This window comes from Trichomycterus rosablanca, chromosome 5, assembly GCF_030014385.1.
Source record: "Trichomycterus rosablanca isolate fTriRos1 chromosome 5, fTriRos1.hap1, whole genome shotgun sequence".
In the NCBI taxonomy this organism is placed as follows: domain Eukaryota; kingdom Metazoa; phylum Chordata; class Actinopteri; order Siluriformes; family Trichomycteridae; genus Trichomycterus; species Trichomycterus rosablanca.
In genome coordinates this window covers 12519617-12538434 of record NC_085992.1, presented here as the reverse complement: position 1 = coordinate 12538434, position 18818 = coordinate 12519617, and the positions used below count along the sequence as shown (strand labels likewise).

The 18818-nt window shown below is 39.7% G+C and overlaps 1 protein-coding gene across 1 annotated transcript in view; it reads left to right on the top strand.

Moving 5' to 3' along the window:
* The window catches only part of kcnh5b (potassium voltage-gated channel, subfamily H (eag-related), member 5b), a gene marked incomplete at its 3' end in the record, with an annotated part of 46933 nt that overhangs the window by 4663 nt on the left and 23452 nt on the right, over window positions 1-18818 (top strand). Inside the window, exons 4-7 of the mRNA XM_062995424.1 lie at window positions 130-258; window positions 7711-7826; window positions 10228-10620; window positions 14243-14672. Of these exons, the coding sequence (XP_062851494.1) occupies window positions 130-258; window positions 7711-7826; window positions 10228-10620; window positions 14243-14672 (1068 nt within the window). The remainder of the gene's footprint in view (window positions 1-129; window positions 259-7710; window positions 7827-10227; window positions 10621-14242; window positions 14673-18818) is intronic.

Below are 18818 nucleotides of genomic sequence, written 5' to 3'. Positions count from 1 at the left end.
GACTGACTGGTGCACTGAATACACCTTCATTATTGAGGAACTAAAGGTTTATAGGCCACAGGTGCACCATTTGGGACAGGAAAATTAAGGCTAATTGCATGTGTTTGACGTTCTTACCTTCATTTACAGGAATGCCGGTGTGGTTCTACATGCAGGTTGCACCAATCAGGAACGAGAATGATAAGGTGGTCCTGTTCCTGTGCACTTTTAAAGATATCACTGTGTTTAAACAGCCCATCGAGGATGAAAGCACTAAAGGTAAGTCCCAATCACAACATCTGCACATAATTTAATGTATAATTACTGTTTATTTGTTGAGCTGAACATAGCGACGGAAAGTACAACATAAATGCAGGCTGTGCAAAAGTTGTAGCACATTTAATATTTACAGTGTATCACAAAAGTGAGTACACCCCTCACATTTCTGCAAATATTTTATTATATCTTTTCATGGGACAACACTATAGAAATAAAACTTGGATATAACTTAGAGTAGTCAGTGTACAACTTGTATAGCAGTGTAGATTTACTGTCTTCTGAAAATAACTCAACACACAGCCATTAATGTCTAAATAGCTGGCAACATAAGTGAGTACACCCCACAGTGAACATGTCCAAATTGTGCCCAAAGTGTCAATATTTTGTGTGACCACCATTATTATCCAGCACTGCCTTAACCCTCCTGGGCATGGAATTCACCAGAGCTGCACAGGTTGCTACTGGAATCCTCTTCCACTCCTCCATGATGACATCACGGAGCTGGTGGATGTTAGACACCATGAACTCCTCCACCTTCCACTTGAGGATGCGCCACAGGTGCTCAATTGGGTTTAGTCCATCACCTTTACCTTCAGCTTCCTCAGCAAGGCAGTTGTCATCTTGGAGGTTGTGTTTGGGGTCGTTATCCTGTTGGAAAACTGCCATGAGGCCCAGTTTTCGAAGGGAGGGGATCATGCTCTGTTTCAGAATGTCACAGTACATGTTGGAATTCATGTTTCCCTCAATGAACTGCAGCTCCCCAGTGCCAGCAACACTCATGCAGCCCAAGACCATGATGCTACCACCACCATGCTTGACTGTAGGCAAGATATAGTTGTCTTGGTACTTCTCACCAGAGCGCCGCCACACATGCTGGACACCATCTGAGCCAAACAAGTTTATCTTGGTCTCGTCAGACCACAGGGCATTCCAGTAATCCATGTTCTTGGACTACTTGTCTTCAGCAAACTGTTTGTGGGCTTTCTTGTGCGTCAGCTTCCTTCTTGGATGACGACCATGCAGACCGAGTTGATGCAGTGTGCGGCATATGGTGTGAGCACTGACAGGCTGACCTCCCACGTCTTCAACCTCTGCAGCAATGCTGGCAGCACTCATGTGTCTATTTTTTAAAGCCAACCTATGGATATGACGCCGAACACGTGGACTCAACTTCTTTGGTCGACCCTGGCGAAGCCTGTTCCGAGTGGAACCTGTCCTGGAAAACCGCTGTATGACCTTGGCCACCATGCTGTAGCTCAGTTTCAGGGTGTTAGCAATCTTCTTATAGCCCAGGCCATCTTTGTGGAGAGCAACAATTCTATTTCTCACATCCTCAGAGAGTTCTTTGCCATGAGGTGCCATGTTGAATATCCAGTGGCCAATATGAGAGAATTGTACCCAAAACACCAAATTTAACAGCCCTGCTCCCCATTTACACCTGGGACCTTGACACATGACACCAGGGAGGGACAACGACACATTTGGGCACAATTTGGACATGTTCACTGTGGGGTGTACTCACTTATGTTGCCAGCTATTTAGACATTAATGGCTGTGTGTTGAGTTATTTTCAGAAGACAGTAAATCTACACTGCTATACAAGTTGTACACTGACTACTCTAAGTTATATCCAAGTTTCATGTCTATAGTGTTGTCCCATGAAAAGATATAATGAAATATTTGCAGAAATGTGAGGGGTGTACTCACTTTTGTGATACACTGTATTTGTTTCATTGTTTCAATATGTTAAATTCGGGAAAATAAACAGTCATTAATAAATATGTGCGGCTTGTTGCTTTTCACACTTTAACAAAAAATGGAATCTAAACAGGGTGTCCAGTCTTTTGTATTAGGCTGTATGTCTGCCTATACACTCCCTTCCACATAGACACTTCACACCTGTGGGCAGGTTTTACACAAATGCCATTACATCCAAAAACGCACACAGACACACACACACACACACACACACACACACACAAACACACACACACACACACACACACACACATATGACCACATGCATGTATATGGTACTTAGCCTCCTATGGTTCTGACTGCTAGTGGACTTGAGCTCAGCATGTCATTGTCTCATCTCATTGTCGCTCACACATGTAGGTCTGCATGCAGAATAAATAATATTTAGAATAAGTCCGGCTTTAGGTTAGACATTCATTGATCAGTCAGTACAGAGATAACAGCAATCAGTGTTGTTCAGTTTACTGGTATTGGTACAAAACAAGCAGTGACCCGTCTTCAAGTCTGACCCAATATTTAGTGAGATTCCACTTCAGTCAGCTTTTTTTAATTGCAAATATAAACACTTATTTAGTGTTTTTAAAAACTTGCAATTTAAACAGCTGATTTGCATAAATTGAACTGGTTTTGTTAGAGCATGCATTTCTTATATAAGAATAAATGTTGGTTCACTAAAACTTAACATGTGCTAACAACATGTAAAACATAAAACAAAATGTGCAAACTGAGTCTTTATTGATAAGCTCTAACATGTCCATTGTCAAGTCCATTAATAGTTTTTTTTCTCTAATTAATCATTGTTTTCCTAGGACATTGTTTCTTTTTAAAATCCTGCAAATCAAATTCGATTAAAATACCCATTCTAGTGCTTTCAAATGCCATATGAATTGCCTTAATTCATTAATTGACACATTTTCACTCTGAGTGCTGCCCTATACAATGTTTGGGATGGGTGCTTAATATTTGGACCTAGTCTATTTTGTACTGTGGATTTTGTAAGACCATAGCTGGGGATAGAAAAAGGCTCTAGGTGTCCAGAGGTGGCATCTAGTTCTCTGAGCTTAGAGGCATCTGTAATAGACCATCACACAGTGAAAATGTGTCTTGTGGTCAGACTAATTTGTATTTTAGATCCTTTTTAGAAGAAACGAACACTGTGTGCTCCTGACCAAAGCTGAAAAGGACCATCCAGACTGTTATCAGTGACAAATCCAAAAGCCAGGGTCTGTCATTGTATGGGGTTGTGTCAGTGCCCATGGCAAAAGTAATTTACTCTTCTGTAATGACAGCATTAATGCAGAAAAGTACATTGAGATGTTAGAGCAACATATGCTGCCTTTCAGACCACATCTTTTCCAGGAACAATGCCAAAGCACATTCTGCAAACACACTGTTCCAACATTTTTTTTTTGATTTAGGGTTGTACATTTCTGTGTAAGTTGTGATGTCTCAGGAAATGTAATGACATCCACAAAGGTCACTTGTTTTTATTTACTGCTGTATCTGAGGGTGCGAATACAAAGTGTAGGCATTTCATTAGTAGTGCACACCGTTAAGCAGAGAAGTGAGTGTGTATGACATGAACAGGAATATGAATTAATGGTCCATTAGCCAAAGGTGAAATCTTCTGTTATAGTCTCAGTTGCATAAGCTGTTTGTGTAGATCTGCACTGCTGCATATGTGTGGGTTGGGGGGGTTGGGGGGGGGGGGGGGGGTTGTGTTTGGTCGGGGGCAATGTTAGCATGGTCTAGTGCATCTTACATGCCTTAGGATTGTTGTAGAGAATCTCCTGCTGCTCTTTAGATGGGTCATGTATCTGCCATTGTGAGTTGTGTTTAAGAAAAATCTTTTTTTCAACATTTTGTCCCCCTTTAACCCTAATTCTACTCTGAGTGCATTCATGTGACTTTACACTTATATTAAACACTAATAAAGATCCTGAAATGTTAAATCCTTTAGAAAAGGAAAGTGATTACCTAATTAAATAAGGTAGGGATGTGAGAAGCAAACTGGCTTCTCAGAATGACACACGGCCCCAGTTCCATGAGCAAAATGAAATGAAAAATGCAAATGAATTGTATAATTTGGACCAGAAGTGGATGGAAACGTACTGATGAGCGACTCCCGAATTATTCATTCTTTTTAAATTGACTCTGTTATGTTAATCAGGTGAATGAATTTGCAAGCATGAATTTATTGTACATTTTTCAGTTGGTCTCTGTGATGGATTTGACATGTTGATCCGGTCATTACTTCATTTGGCTTATAACATTTTTATCACTTGGCACGTTACTTAGTTGGCAATACCATTCTAGTGCAGTGTTTATGGGCACTGTTATAGTAGTAATTCAAACAGACAAAAACAGATATATTTAATGTTTTTTTTTTATTAGAAACATACACACTGGCTTCAGTTTTTAATGTATTGATTAATTTATTGTCCGTTTTACCACTCTGCTTTATCCTATTCAGGGTCGTGGTGGGTCTTATTCACTGGGTGTGTTGTGGGAATTCAAAATAACCCTTAAAGATTGACACAGACAACTTGAGTAACAAAAGCAAAAAATCCATTTATTAACTCAGCTGAGGACCCTCTCACCATGCAAACACACACAGGCCTTTACCCCCCCCCCCCCCCCCCCCCCGTCTCCTTATTTATACCCCCCTTTACTGCCCCTTCAGGCTAACTCTGCTCAGCGACCCAGCTCAACTTTCCACACCAAACTTGTTTATCATTCTACAAGAATGGTCAACTTGTTAAGAACATGGTGTAGTGTGTGCAATCAAAACTGTGTGTTTGGGGGTGCCCATGCCATGTCAAAAAGTCTCTTTCACCTCTGATAATTGTACCAAGAAAGCAGAAACTTATGAGTTTAATGAAAAAAAGTATTAAAATATAAAATTTCCAGTCACAGGTGAAAGACAGAAAAAACAGGTCGCCAGTCCATCACAGGGCAAACAAACACACACACACACACACACACACACACACACACATACATACCTAGTGGGACTTCAATCAGTGGAAGCTCCAGTTAACCTAACTGGATGTGTTTGGACTTGTAGGAAGAAACCAAAGCACCTGGAGGAAACCCACGCAGACACAGGAGAACATGCAAACTCCAGCAAACGCTGGGAAGCAAACACGGAACTTTCTTGCTGTGAGGCGACAGTGCTACCGCGCCGCGTTTTTAATATAACTAATGTGAAATATATGAACAAAAGTTAGGGGACACCTGACCAAAAGCCTCTTAATCCTATTTCAAAATGCTTTGTAGCTGTAATATTATAATAATTATAATATTATAATAATTTTATCCAAAGCGACTTACATTTGTGACTGAATACAATCCATGGTTGCCCAAAAATAAAAACCTATCAGTGATGGGGCTTGAACCTTCTGATTACTAGTACAGTGCCTTAACCACTTTGCTATCACTTCCATATAAGTGTTATAGCCTTTATAGCAGTCTTTATTTAACGAGAAATGCATTTTAGATTGTGTCTGTGTGAATTTGTGCCCATTTGGTTAAAAGAGTATTTGGTGAGGTTGGATAAGCAGCTCTGTCTCGCACATGACATTCCAGTTAATCCCAAACATTCAGTGGAGTTGAGGTCAGGGCTCTGTACAGGAATGGGCCTTCTCTAAACTGTTTCCACAGTGGGCTAAACGGCAGATTCCTACAGAGAGGTCTGCTTTGTTGTTGGGCAGCTGCCTTGACCAGACAGTAGTTATCACTGTTGTGTTGGAAATATGGTGACTCCAAATCCCACTGTTTCCTGACCTGTTCCTGCAGTGATTCTTGCTCATTGTATTGTAGGATTTTCACTGTAATATTTGTTTGTTTCAATATCTGAACATTTCTGGTAGCACTCTGCTTACTGTTATTTTTAGTTTTAGCTTCATGTTTGTGCACTTTGATGAGTTCACAAGCTTAGCAGATTGGCTTTGTGAGACTTGATCTGCATGCAGCCCAAAAAGACTAATGAGAGAATGGTGCTCAAGGCAAGGTTAAACCCGGTGAGGTTTCATTAAAGCTTTCTCTAAAACTTCAATAGAAACGAGTCTCAGTGGCAGAAGAAAGATCAGTGTATTAGAACATCTGTACATAACCATACATAATAAAGCAAGGCTGAGCAAATCAGAAACCCACGTGTACTGTGGAATTTATTCTAACTTGTCTGTGTTGAATTTGGCTTGTACTTCCCATCTCTATGTGGGCTAACCCAGACCAATCAGATTTTTTTTTTTACCTTTTTTAAAACATTGTTGACCGACCAGGCATAACATTTGACCACTGACGGGTGAAGTGAATAACACTGATTATCTCTTCATCACGGCACCTGTTAGTGGGTGGAATATATTAGGCAGCAAGTGAACATTTTATCCTCAAAGTTGATGTGTTAGAAGCAGGGGAAATGAGCAAGCATAATGGTTTGACAAAGGCCAAATTGTGATGGCTAGACAACTGGGTCAGAGCATCTCAGAATCTGCAGCTCTTGTGGGGTGTTCTCGGTCTGCAGTGGTCACTATCTATCAAAAGTGGTCCAAGGAAGGAACAGTGGTAAACTGGAGAAAGGGTCATAGGCGACCAAGGCTCACTAATGCACGTGGGGAGTGAAGGCTGGCTCGTGTGGTCCGATCCAACAGACGAGCTATTGTAGCTCAAATTGCTGAAGAAGTGGATGATAGATAGATAGATAGATAGATAGATAGATAGATAGATAGATAGATAGATAGATAGATAGATAGATAGATAGACAGACAGACAGACAGACAGACAGACAGATTAAAGCAAAAAGTATTAAAGTACAAATAATTAAAGTACACTATTTCTGTACAAGTTTGCTGGTTCTGATAGAAAGGTGTCAGAATACACAGTGCATCACAGTTGCAGGGCTGTTGTGGCAGCAAAGCTCGACTGCCTAATATTAGGAAGGTGGTCATAATGTTATGCCTGATCTGTGTACATTTTTACCATTTAGCAGACGTTTTTATGTTACGGTACTGTGACATTATATTGTCTAAGCAATTGAGGATAAAGGACCTTGCTCAAGGGCCCATCAATGGCAACCTGGCAATGGTGGGGTCGAAACCAGCGACCTTTGGATTACTAGTCCAATACCTTAACCACTAGGCTACAACTGCCCACGTATGCCCTATGATGGATTATTGTTCTGCACAGAGGTTAATTTTATTCCCGCAACCATGTTCCTGGTATAGACACTAAATCTACTGCAACCCTGACCAGGATGAACTAGTAAATACAAATACGGGAATTAAAAATAACAATAATTTTTACTTTCATGGTTACCACCACTTTATCCTAGTCAGGGTCAAAAAACAATGATAATGTAATAAATTCAGTTTGTCCAACTGCCTAATTTTGGTCAGGGTTGAGGTGGGTCCAGTGGCATGTGTGTTTTAGAATACACCCTGTACCCTGAGTGCCAATCACCCCTTCAGTAATATGTAAAGACTAGAACCATTGATCTAAGCTCAAAAGCATCTTTTTTGAAACATTAATACCTGGCAACCCTAAAACTCAGCTATGGCTTTAAAATGTAAGTATTATGATTTTCTTTTTTTTTCTTTTTCCTGATGGTCAACAGTGCTACTATACTTATCATTTGTGTTATATAAATCAATGAAGTAAGGTGGTGCTAATTGCTGCTATATTGATTGTTTGCAGGTTGGACCAAGTTTGCGAGGCTCACCCGGGCACTGACAAACAGCAGAACCATCCAGCAGCTGGCACCTCTGAGCAAACCTGATGTCAGTTCCCACAAGCCCTCTCGACTAGCAGAGGTATGTGTACAGGAACGTAATTACTTCTAATTCCATCAGGGTGACAGTTTGGGATTTTTACCCGAACTTGGCAATACGACCACTGTTCCATGTACAGGTGGATGTTCAGGTGTCCACATATTTTTGATCTGTCTTACGTACTTGAACACCAGCAAAGTCACAAGGAGAAAGTTGTAACAGAAGCAGAATTACACACACAAGGGCAGCACTGTAAGATAATCAGACACTTTCACCACATCACACCGGGTCTGTACTGGAGCTTCTGAGCAGCACCAACTCTCATGAATAATTTACAGTGTGCCTCTCTGAGACAGAAATAATAAAGATGTGCACTTACACTGTTCGGAACACTAAAGCTGTGTAAAAAAAGAAATGTTCCCTGTTTGTTACTGTTAATTTCTTATTTGTATTATTTAGTTTTCATTAAAATATTTAATGACTTTTAAAACAGTCCCTGTATCCAACAGTTGTACATACACTATGTAACCTGTGTGCATCCATATATAGTGAGAAATAAAATGTCATGATTATTTCGGTGTAGGTTGAGAGGATTGAGGATTTTAATTAGAGCTCTTCTGGTGTGTTTGTATGGCTGTATTCTCATTTTGCATCATTTTAACACATGTTTCTCCCACTCATCATCTGTTACTCTTACTCATACTTTAACACATGATCAGAACACAAAGGCTAATAAAACCACATGGTTGGTCTCATGACTTGGCGTACTGGTGCAGACTGAAGTCATGCAGCATTTGCAAGATTGTAGGTATGTGTTAAAAAGCACCGCCGTTAACTTTAATTAGAAAAAATGCTTTGACAGACTCAGCCAGCAAATGCCCATACTCTGACCTAATCATGGTGTAAGCAATCAGAGACAGAGTGTTCTTCCTTGTTAAAGGATAAAAATGAGGAATCATGGCTATTAACTTCCATCCAACAAGGCACAATTCAACAATTTAAATCTGTTTCTTATTACACAATAGTAATTTTAGACGAAAATAATAAACCAGCACTTAAATCATGGCTAATAAAGCAAGATGTATAAATGACGTCAGGAATAATAAAACATATAAATACATCTGAATCCTGTTGTTGATATATAATATAAAACTCAATGATTACTGTGCATATTATTAATTACCCAAAAATAACTACAACAATCAGCAACGAACAACAGCTAACAAAAATTTCTTATGACCACAAATAAATGGGACAATAGAGATGGGTTAAAGATGAATACAAAAGCAAAAGATTAGGTTAGTTGTGCTGCATGAAGTTGGTACCTTAATATGTAATGTAAATAAGTGAAAACATAAATCAAGTGTGTTCTTTATGTCTTGTTGTAGGAACAGTATTCTGTCAGCAAATTTCATGTCTTTGATGGCAGTAACTTTTACAAATTTCTTATTCAGTTGGCTTTGCTAGACATTCTACTTTATGACTGCCAAATAAACTAGCATATCTAAGTACTCATATGCGCCAAACATCTCAGTAGAAACCATAACAATCATGGGTTTACCTAAGTAGTAGTAGCAGATAGCAAATACAGTGAAACCTGATTTAGCAGAATAAAACAGGGAGCACTGGTCCGTAAAATGCTGTTGTCCGAAACAGTGAGGTTTTTTTTTGGAGGGTGCGAAAATAGACGAAAACACATCACTAAGGTAAAACCTGTAAATAAATATTAAAATTGATGTACTGTACTACTGGGCAGAAATTTTTTTCACCTTGTGTGGTGGTGGAGATGTTTTTTTGCCGTGAACGTATAGTGGGGACTATACTAGCGCATAACTAAGCACTAGAACTTGCAAATATTAAGCATAAAACACAGAGAAAAAGACGGGAACAAAGCGAGTCTCCTGACAAAATAAAGCCTCCATACATCACTCATGTAAACAGAGGGATGTGCGCCACTTACTGAACTACTTGTCTTCATACGCTTCTCGCAAAAATTTTAAACAATCGGACCAGACATTTGGTTTTCCAGATTTTGTCCGTTAAATTTGAAATCGGTTAAATAGAGGTCCGATAAATTGAGGTTCCAGTGTAATTATTTTCTAGTAGATCACAAGATGGATTTTGCATTGAAGTTTTATTTAACAATGATAAAATCAAGGGCTTTGTTCTCATTGGTGGTTACTTTCTGTACAAAGTGTCCACTAGGGTACTCCCTTAGAGTAAATGTGTAAATGTTAGGCATTACCTGTTGTATCTTAGCTGAAGTCACTGAACCAAAAGTGGATATGTTTCAAAGGTTCTTTAAACGTTTTCTAAAAAGGTGCTGTGCCAACAACTGTGACTCAAACATCTTCATGTCTGCATTATCAGAACTCTCCGTTCAAGATTGTTTTAAGTTTTGGGTACATTTAGAACTGATCTCCACATATTTCTGTTCCCTCAGGTACTTCAGCTTAGCTCGGACATCCTGCCCCAGTACAAGCAAGAAGCTCCCAAGACTCCTCCTCACATCATCCTTCACTACTGCACCTTCAAAACCACGTGGGACTGGGTGATCCTCATCCTCACCTTCTACACAGCCATCATGGTGCCCTACAATGTCTCGTTTAAGACCAAGCAAAACAACGTTACGTGGCTGGTGCTGGACAGCGTGGTGGACGTCATCTTCCTGGTGGACATCGTGCTCAACTTTCACACCACGTTCGTCGGACCTGGAGGAGAGGTCATCTCCGACCCCAAACTGATTCGGATGAACTATTTGAAGACTTGGTTTGTGATCGACCTGCTTTCCTGCCTGCCTTATGACATCATCAATGCTTTTGAGAATGTGGACGAGGTCAGTATTGGTTGTTTATCTTAGCATGGTCTTTTGTAAACAAGATCTGTAGATTCGGTGCAATGAAAAAATAGGGCCCCGGGGTTGTTGGGTTCTGGGTTTGATTACTGTCGTTGTGAAGTGTATAGTGCCCTTAGGTCTGAGTCAGTTAGTAAGGGGCCGATGTAAAACTAAATTTTTCCCAATTGTCCTTTCAATTTAGTCATGTCAGATTACCCGACAGCATTTCCCTACCTCTGATGCTGCTGACCCCTACTCCTGACCGAGAAGAGTCGCACCAACACACGCCCCCTCCAAAGCATGTGCCGCTGCCAACTGCTTATTTTTCACCTGCACATGGCGGGTTTATATTGAGATCAGTATCATGCATGAAGAGTCACGCACTAATGTCTGTTATGCCCAACTCTGTAAAGGTGCCATCAACCGGCCAGCAGAGGTCTCCTCTGGCAATCCCATTCTTTGGATGAGTTAATTATTGTCCGTATTCTTGCATGGCCTGCCAATAGCAGATCTGGTGTGCTAGCATCCCAAAACATGGCATTTTATTGAGGAAATAAAACTGTAGGGAGAGTTGTAAAAAAACACAATGTACTGCAGATTGACTCGACAGCTTAAATCAAATATGTAATATGTAAATACATAACTAAATGGTCCAGCCTCCCTCAGACACCGACGATTAAGTCTGCAGAGTCACAATTATTTTTAGACTTACAGATAAGTGAGCAAAAAATGATCTGGAAATTTAACTTGTCATCTTGCCTGAGGAGGAAAGAGGCAGAATTTCCCAGTTTCAGTCTGGTGCACCAGTGGGGTTACAGTAAATGTTTGTGTTTAATTTTAGATGATATTTAGATTAAAGTTTCTGCTTTGATTTCACTTCACATGTAAGGTTCTCAAGTTGCTAAGTGAAGGTTGTTTGAGTTGAGTTTTGTACTCATGGGAAGCTCCACAAGGCGTGAAGTGCACAATTCTTAAATCTGAAGATTACAAGATACACTATATGGACAAAAGTATTGGGACGCGCTTTGTAATTCCTGAATTCATGTGTTCCAGCCACAACAATTGCTAATAGGTCTAATAAATCAATTATATAGCAAAAATTATATGCTTTCAATGTTGCCGCTACAGTTTAGGGAAGGCTCTGTCTTGTTCCAGAATTAATGTGCTCCTGTGATCAAAGAATGGTCTATTAAGACAAGAAGAAAAGCTTGGTTTAAAGAAACAGAGCCCTGTACTCAGCCCCACTGAATAGACTAAAGCTCATGTACGTACAATGCAAATCTAGGCCGAACACATTTTTAATGGACTCAAAATATTTTACAGTGCCTGGAATCTTAGAATCTGTTTTGACTTTTAGGGCTTAAGTTATGAAAGTTTAAAATTCAGTGCGGTAAAAGACAAAGCACACCAGAGCTGACATCTTAAACTCGTTGGTTCGAATCTCAGCTCTGCTACCGTCAGGCTGGGCACCTACACAAACAATACCCTGAATAGCTTGGGAATAAACTGGATAGTCGATTGTGGCTTTCCTGACCAACATCAGTGACTAGCAATACAAATGCTCTTTTGACTAAATGGGCACAAATTCCCAAAGACAGTCTTGTAAAAAGCCTTGCTGAAGTACCTGAGGGAGCAGAAATATGTGGAGATAAATTCCAAAACTTAAAACGATCTTGAATGGACAGTTCTGATAATGCAGACATGAGGACATTTGGGTCACAGTTGTTGGCACAACACCTTTTTAAGAAACCTTTGAAACATATCCACTTTTGGTTGAGTGACTTCAGCTAAGATACAACAGGTTGTCCTAACCATGCAATTGAATTGGTCTAAGCACTCAGAAGAGTGCTTAGAATGTGAGCTTACAAAAAAGATGAGCTGAAAAGATCACTTAGAGGTCACTCTATTTTAATACCATTTGTTTTTTAAATGAAATGTCCAACAAGCTCATGATCAGGTGTCCAAATACTTGACCATGTAGTGTATAATAATTAAGCAATAGAACACGAGAGGGAGTGTGTTATCACGAATAACATCACGGCTGTGATTTGGTCGCAGGCACGAGCCGAAGGCGACCTCAAGTGTTCTATTGCTTTTATACAACAGTTTTTACAAAATAAAGAAAGAAAATAAATCAAAGAAGCCCTGAATTTCATATTAAATATTGACAATACCTTCCGCCAAAAAGTAGTTCCACAACGAATATAAAGTTTAACACTACAAAGCAGACATCCCAAGTTGCAAAAACTCATTTCAGCGAGGTAAGAACAAGAAGAAGAAAAAGGCGAGAACCTCTGAAGGGAAAAAAAGAAATAAAAAAGCTCTCACACACACACCAAAGGATATGGGTGATAACAGAACTCTTAGGAGCTGCTAACTGGGCTATTAAGCTAACTGTTTGCGTTACAAACACATTAAAGTTCCCTACATAGTGCACTAGATTGTGTATCAGATCGCGGATTTATGTTCCCTACATAGTGCACTAGATTGTGTATCAGATCGCGGATTTATGTTCCCTACACAGTGCGCTAGATTGTATATCAGATAACGGATTAAAAACGAGATCGGGAAAAAAAGTCTGTGTCGCCTGCGTGCGCGTTTGTGTGCATGAAGCTTGTCGTTACTGGCAACGCGTCAGCGGAGTAATACAGTTGTGGTGTGAAAAGGCCGTGCTGTTATCACGAATATCAGCACGGTTAGAAGCGTTTCTCAACCAATCACATTGTAAGGTCGGAACTAACTGTTGTATAAATAAGATTTAATTTTAGCAAAGCTAAGGACTGTCAGCTGTTCCAGACTGTGTTCCTCACAATTATAGTACTATAAAACATGTCTGATCATTTGATAAAACATGATGTTACACAAAGAGAACAGCAGAGTAAAAATAACACACTCTGGAAAACATAGTTATTATTTATTCAAGGAACAAATGACTTTGACTAGTCCACTCTAAAATTCTGTGTTCTATTTGAAAGGGTCCTACTGTATAACTCAATTACATCTCAGCATTATTTCTGATGACCTTACAAATCCAGTTCACAAATAATGGAATTTATCTTTCCCTAAATACCAGCAAGTCTCTCAGGACTTCATTTGTTTCTTAAATTACTAAATGTTCTACTCAAGCTTCCTTTTGGGAATATTATGTTTGCTTTAAGTCTGAATTTTCACTCTTCTATGATGATTGCATGAATTTAGGGTCTGTAATCATCATTCATGGCATTAATTTGCTGCCAAACAAAGCACTCAATTTGACAGCAGTCTTTAACATATTTACAAAAAATGGTAGAGAAACAGTATTTTGATCATCATATTGGGTTCATTTAATTTGTTTCATTTTCACTGACTGCTTTATCCTGGTCAGAGTCATGTTGGGTCCGGTTCCATCCAGAATCATTGGGTGCAAGGCATGAACACACCCTGGAAAGGGTGTCAATCCATTGCCAAACAATTGCAATCATGTCTGTATAGAAGCCTGACTGGTTGATAGCACCTCTGATATTCAAACCTGCACCACTCGAGCACATTATATTGACTTTAATATTAATATTTAAAATAATTAGCTTAATTTCATGCCATGCTTTCCCTATTTGTGTGTAATCAATTTTGTCATCTTTTTCAGGGCATCAGTAGTTTATTCAGTTCTTTGAAGGTGGTGCGACTGCTGCGCTTGGGCCGAGTAGCAAGAAAACTGGACCATTATCTGGAATATGGTGCAGCCGTACTGGTGCTGCTGGTGTGTGTGTTTGGACTGGTGGCTCACTGGCTGGCCTGTATCTGGTACAGTATTGGAGACTATGAGGTCATCGACAAGCTCACCAACAACATCAAGACCGACAGCTGGCTCTACCAGTTAGCTACCACTATTGGCTCACCGTACCGCTACAACACAAGTGGCACTGGCCAGTGGGAGGGTGGCCCTGGGAAACACACCCTCTACATTACCTCCCTGTATTTCACCATGACCAGTCTGACTACCATTGGATTTGGGAACATCGCACCCACTACTGACGGAGAGAAGATCTTCTCAGTGGCCATGATGATGGTAGGATGTAAGTGTACTTAATTAACTGATTTTACTAATTATACAATATTTTGTAATTATTGGCCATTATTGGTCAGGAATATACATGCTGTGGTGTTGAAAGTTCACTTCACCTAATGGTATGACCCCCTAATTTCTTGCTAGGGATTATGATTGAGAATGGCTTGTGACTTTTCTGTACCCATACAAATAAGGCTAGTTTGATTGCACTTACTTACAATGTAGATGGAACAGTTTGCCCAACTTTGCATGCAAGTATACACTGATCAGCCATAACATTAAAACCACCTCCTTGTTTCTACACACACTGTCCATTTTATCAGCTCCTTATATAGAAGCACTTTGTAGTTCTAAAATTATTGACTGTAGTCTATCTTTTTCTCTGCATGCTTTTTTAGCCTGCTTTCTTCAATGGGCATGACCCCAGAGGACCACCACAGAGTAGGTATTATTTGGGTGGTGGATCATTCTCAGCACTGCAGTGACAATGACATGGTGGTGGTGTGTTAGTGTGTGTTGTGCTGGTATGAGTGGATAAGACACAGCAGCGCTGCTGGAGTTTTTAAACACCTCACTGTCACTGCTGGACTGAGAATAGTCCACCAACAAAAAACATCCACCCAAATAGCGCCCCTTGGGCAGCGTCCTGTGACCACTGATGAAGGTCTAGAAGATGACCAACTCAAACAGCAGCAATAGATGAGCGATCGTCTCTGACTTTACATCTACAAGGTGGACCAACTAGGTGGGAGTGTCTAATAGAGTGGACAGTGTGATCCACTCATACCAGCACAACACACACCAACACACCACCACCATGTCAGTGTCACTGCAGAGCTGAGAATGATCCACCAGTGCAACCCACCGAGCTATCATGTCACCCTGAAGCCGAGTTAGCCGTATAAACATAATCTTTCTAAAGATAAGGGGTTAGTTAAACGTTGTTGTTTTTACTGCTTTCTTCTAATCAGAAGCAAAGATTTGATTTGGCATTGATATGACATTTTAATCAGAGATAGGATCGATCTCAGAGCAGTAAGAAAAGACACCTATTAAAAGAAATACTGTTTTATTTAGGCATTCAATCCTCTCTCTCTCTCTCTCTCTCTCTCTCTCTCTCTCTGTCTCTTTCTCTCTCTCTCTAGAACACAACCACAATCCATCAGATTTTAGTTTAGGTCAGTTAGTCATTTCATTAGATGAATGGATGATGTGAGAGAATAGGATGGTGTGCTGATCCAGTGAATGTGAAAGCATTCACATTACTCAGACATTTTTTGTACATTGAGCCATTCTTAGCTGAAGCTTTTTGTTGCGCCTGAGCCATTCTTAGCTCAGATTTATTCAATTTTCTTACATGCTGCAGGCTGCATGATGCACATCTTAATTCGGGATCAGACAGTATCAGTTTCTAAGGGTGAAATCTGTAACAGAAATATCTGCATGGTTCATCCATGATTTGATTTTTGCATTAAATATAGTGATCACAATATTGGTCACGAATAGGCCATGCTGAGACCTTGAAGGGGCAGAAGGTGCTAGAAGTGGAAAAGAGACTCATAGAGGGGTATTAAGCACTCTGTTTTATTTATACGTAGAACTCACTCACTATAGACTAAAACTCATGTATGTACAATGCAGATTTAGGCTGAACACATTTTTTATGGACTCAAAATCTGCATTGACTTTCAGGGCTTAAATTATGAAAGTTTAAAATTCAACATAGCGGCAGCACACCAGAGCTGACATCTCAAACTTGTTGGTTCGAATCTCAGCTCTGCTACGGGCAGGCTGGGTACCTACACGAACAACGATTGGCTTGTTGTTCAAAGGGAGGGTGCCGGAGGGGATTCCTCTTAACTGATGCAATTACGACCTCTGCTGGCTGGGTAATTGCGTCTGCAAAGTGACGAGGGATAATGCGATCAGGATGTGTCTCTGCACACAAAGCTGATCCACATATGAACTCGTTTTGTGCGGGTGAAAACATGCAGTTGGTACTGCACACGTGTCAGAGGGGGCATGTGTCAGTCTCGGCTCTGCTCAGTCAAACTGGAGATCAACATCAGTAGAGAGGAAGTGTAATGCAACTGGGTAACTGGATATGACTAAATTGCCACTCGGGTAGCGCAGTGACTAAATATGCCAGCCCACCAGTGCTGAGATCTCAAGCTCTCGAGTTTGAATCTCAGCTCTGCTATCAGCCGGCTGGGTGCCTCCACAGACACATGATTGGCTATAAACAGTAGGGATGTAACGATGCACCACAATACAGTTAATAACCGATTAAAAAATTCCACGATTCAAATTGATTTGACATGTAAAATGAATTGATATTCACTTTAAACAGCAGAGAGCACTGGCGCTATACACCTCGCCTGGTTGACGTCAATGGCACTATATACCTGGTTGCCAAATTCGGGGTTTTTCAGCCAAATTGGTCTTAATTCAAAATTGTTTTGCATAGTTTGTACCTACCTTAGAAATAAAAGGACACTTGTTATTTAGATAAATAAAAGGTATTCATAAATACAGTATTTTATTTTATTTTTGTAAGAGAAATAATAAAAGGACTTAATATTACATAACTTATCTTTAATTTTAGTTTAAAAAATCGGGGGAAAATCATATTGTGAACCCAATATCATGAATCGCATCACATCGTGGGTAGAGTGCATTGTTACATCCCTACTAAACAGCGCTTGCACAGTGAGTCCGGGGATGACAGAGATTGGTGTGTGACTTTCTGTGCGTGATACCGATCCTTATATAAACTCACCTTGTACAGGTAAAAAGAGTATCGGTACTGCACACGTGTCGGAGTGGGTGTGTGATGGTTGTGACCCTCCTCTGTCAGAAGTATAGGTCTGCAGCTAGATGTGAATTACATTTAGAGAATTGAATACAACTAGATTGGTGGGGGGAGGGATTAAGGGGGAAAATGCATAAAAAACTAATAAAAAGTGGATTGTAAAAACTATATGTTTTAACAAGACAACCCAAAATAACTAACAGCCAAACACTGGACAAAACTGATGCATAAAAACAAGATGGTCAGGATTCCAGGAGTCACTCAAAAAAGTCTTTTAACTTGTAAGCTAGCCCTCACACTTGCAATATCTCTTAAGCTTATTCTGGGTAAAGAAGACTAAATTAGAGAATATTATGATGTCCTGGAAGCACCTTAATATCCAGTCCATTCTTAAGCACCGTACTTGTCTTTATTTGCATTTTATTACAGATCAAATCACATCGCATTACTTTTGAGAAAAATCTGAAGTTCTCAATATTAATTACAGTGTTTAAGGAGACTTATAATTTACTATGGATTTAAATTACATTTTTTTAGAAAGCCAGTTTTTAAAAGCTAATGTAAGCCTTTTCAAATGTATAAATCTAATCATATTCAAATCAAAGAAAATGTTTCCAAGTATTCATTTTTGCAATATTCATGAAGAGATGATAATGTGCCATAGGCTTGAGAGTGGTACTTAATAAAAAGCAATTTAGCCTGGCTGGAATGACTTGTTAAATGTTTCATGAGCTGGTCTACTGACTAAGAGCATATTAAATTCTCATTTTCTTTCTTTCTTCTGTGTAAATGATGTCTTGTTGTCTCAGCTTGGTTTCCCATCATGCGAGCCTCTTGTGTTTTGGTCTTGACTACACTTGGAAAATAAAAGTATGAGGACAGCTTTTAAAAGAATGCTAATATTTATTAAGTCTATTTAAATGTTTAGTGGAAAATAATCAGCCTTATTCTTGTTGCATTATAAACGCTTGTGAAATAGCCATCCATCAAAATGTTCCTTTGGGAAACCAAACATAATTGCTACAAGTCATTTCAAAAGTGTATAAAACTTTTTCTGTAACCGTATACATATACACTGATCAGCCATAACATTAAAACCACTTCCTTTTTTCTACATTCACTGTCCATTTTATCAGCTCCACTTACCATGTAGAAGCACTTTGTAGTTCTACAATTACTGTCTGTAGTCCATCTGTTTCTCTACATACCTTTTTAGCCTGCTTTCACCCTGTTCTTCAATGGTCAGGACCCCCACAGGACCACTACAGAGTAGGTATTATTTAGGTGGTGGATCATTCTCAGCACTGCAGTGACACTGACATGGTGGTGGTGTGTTAGTGT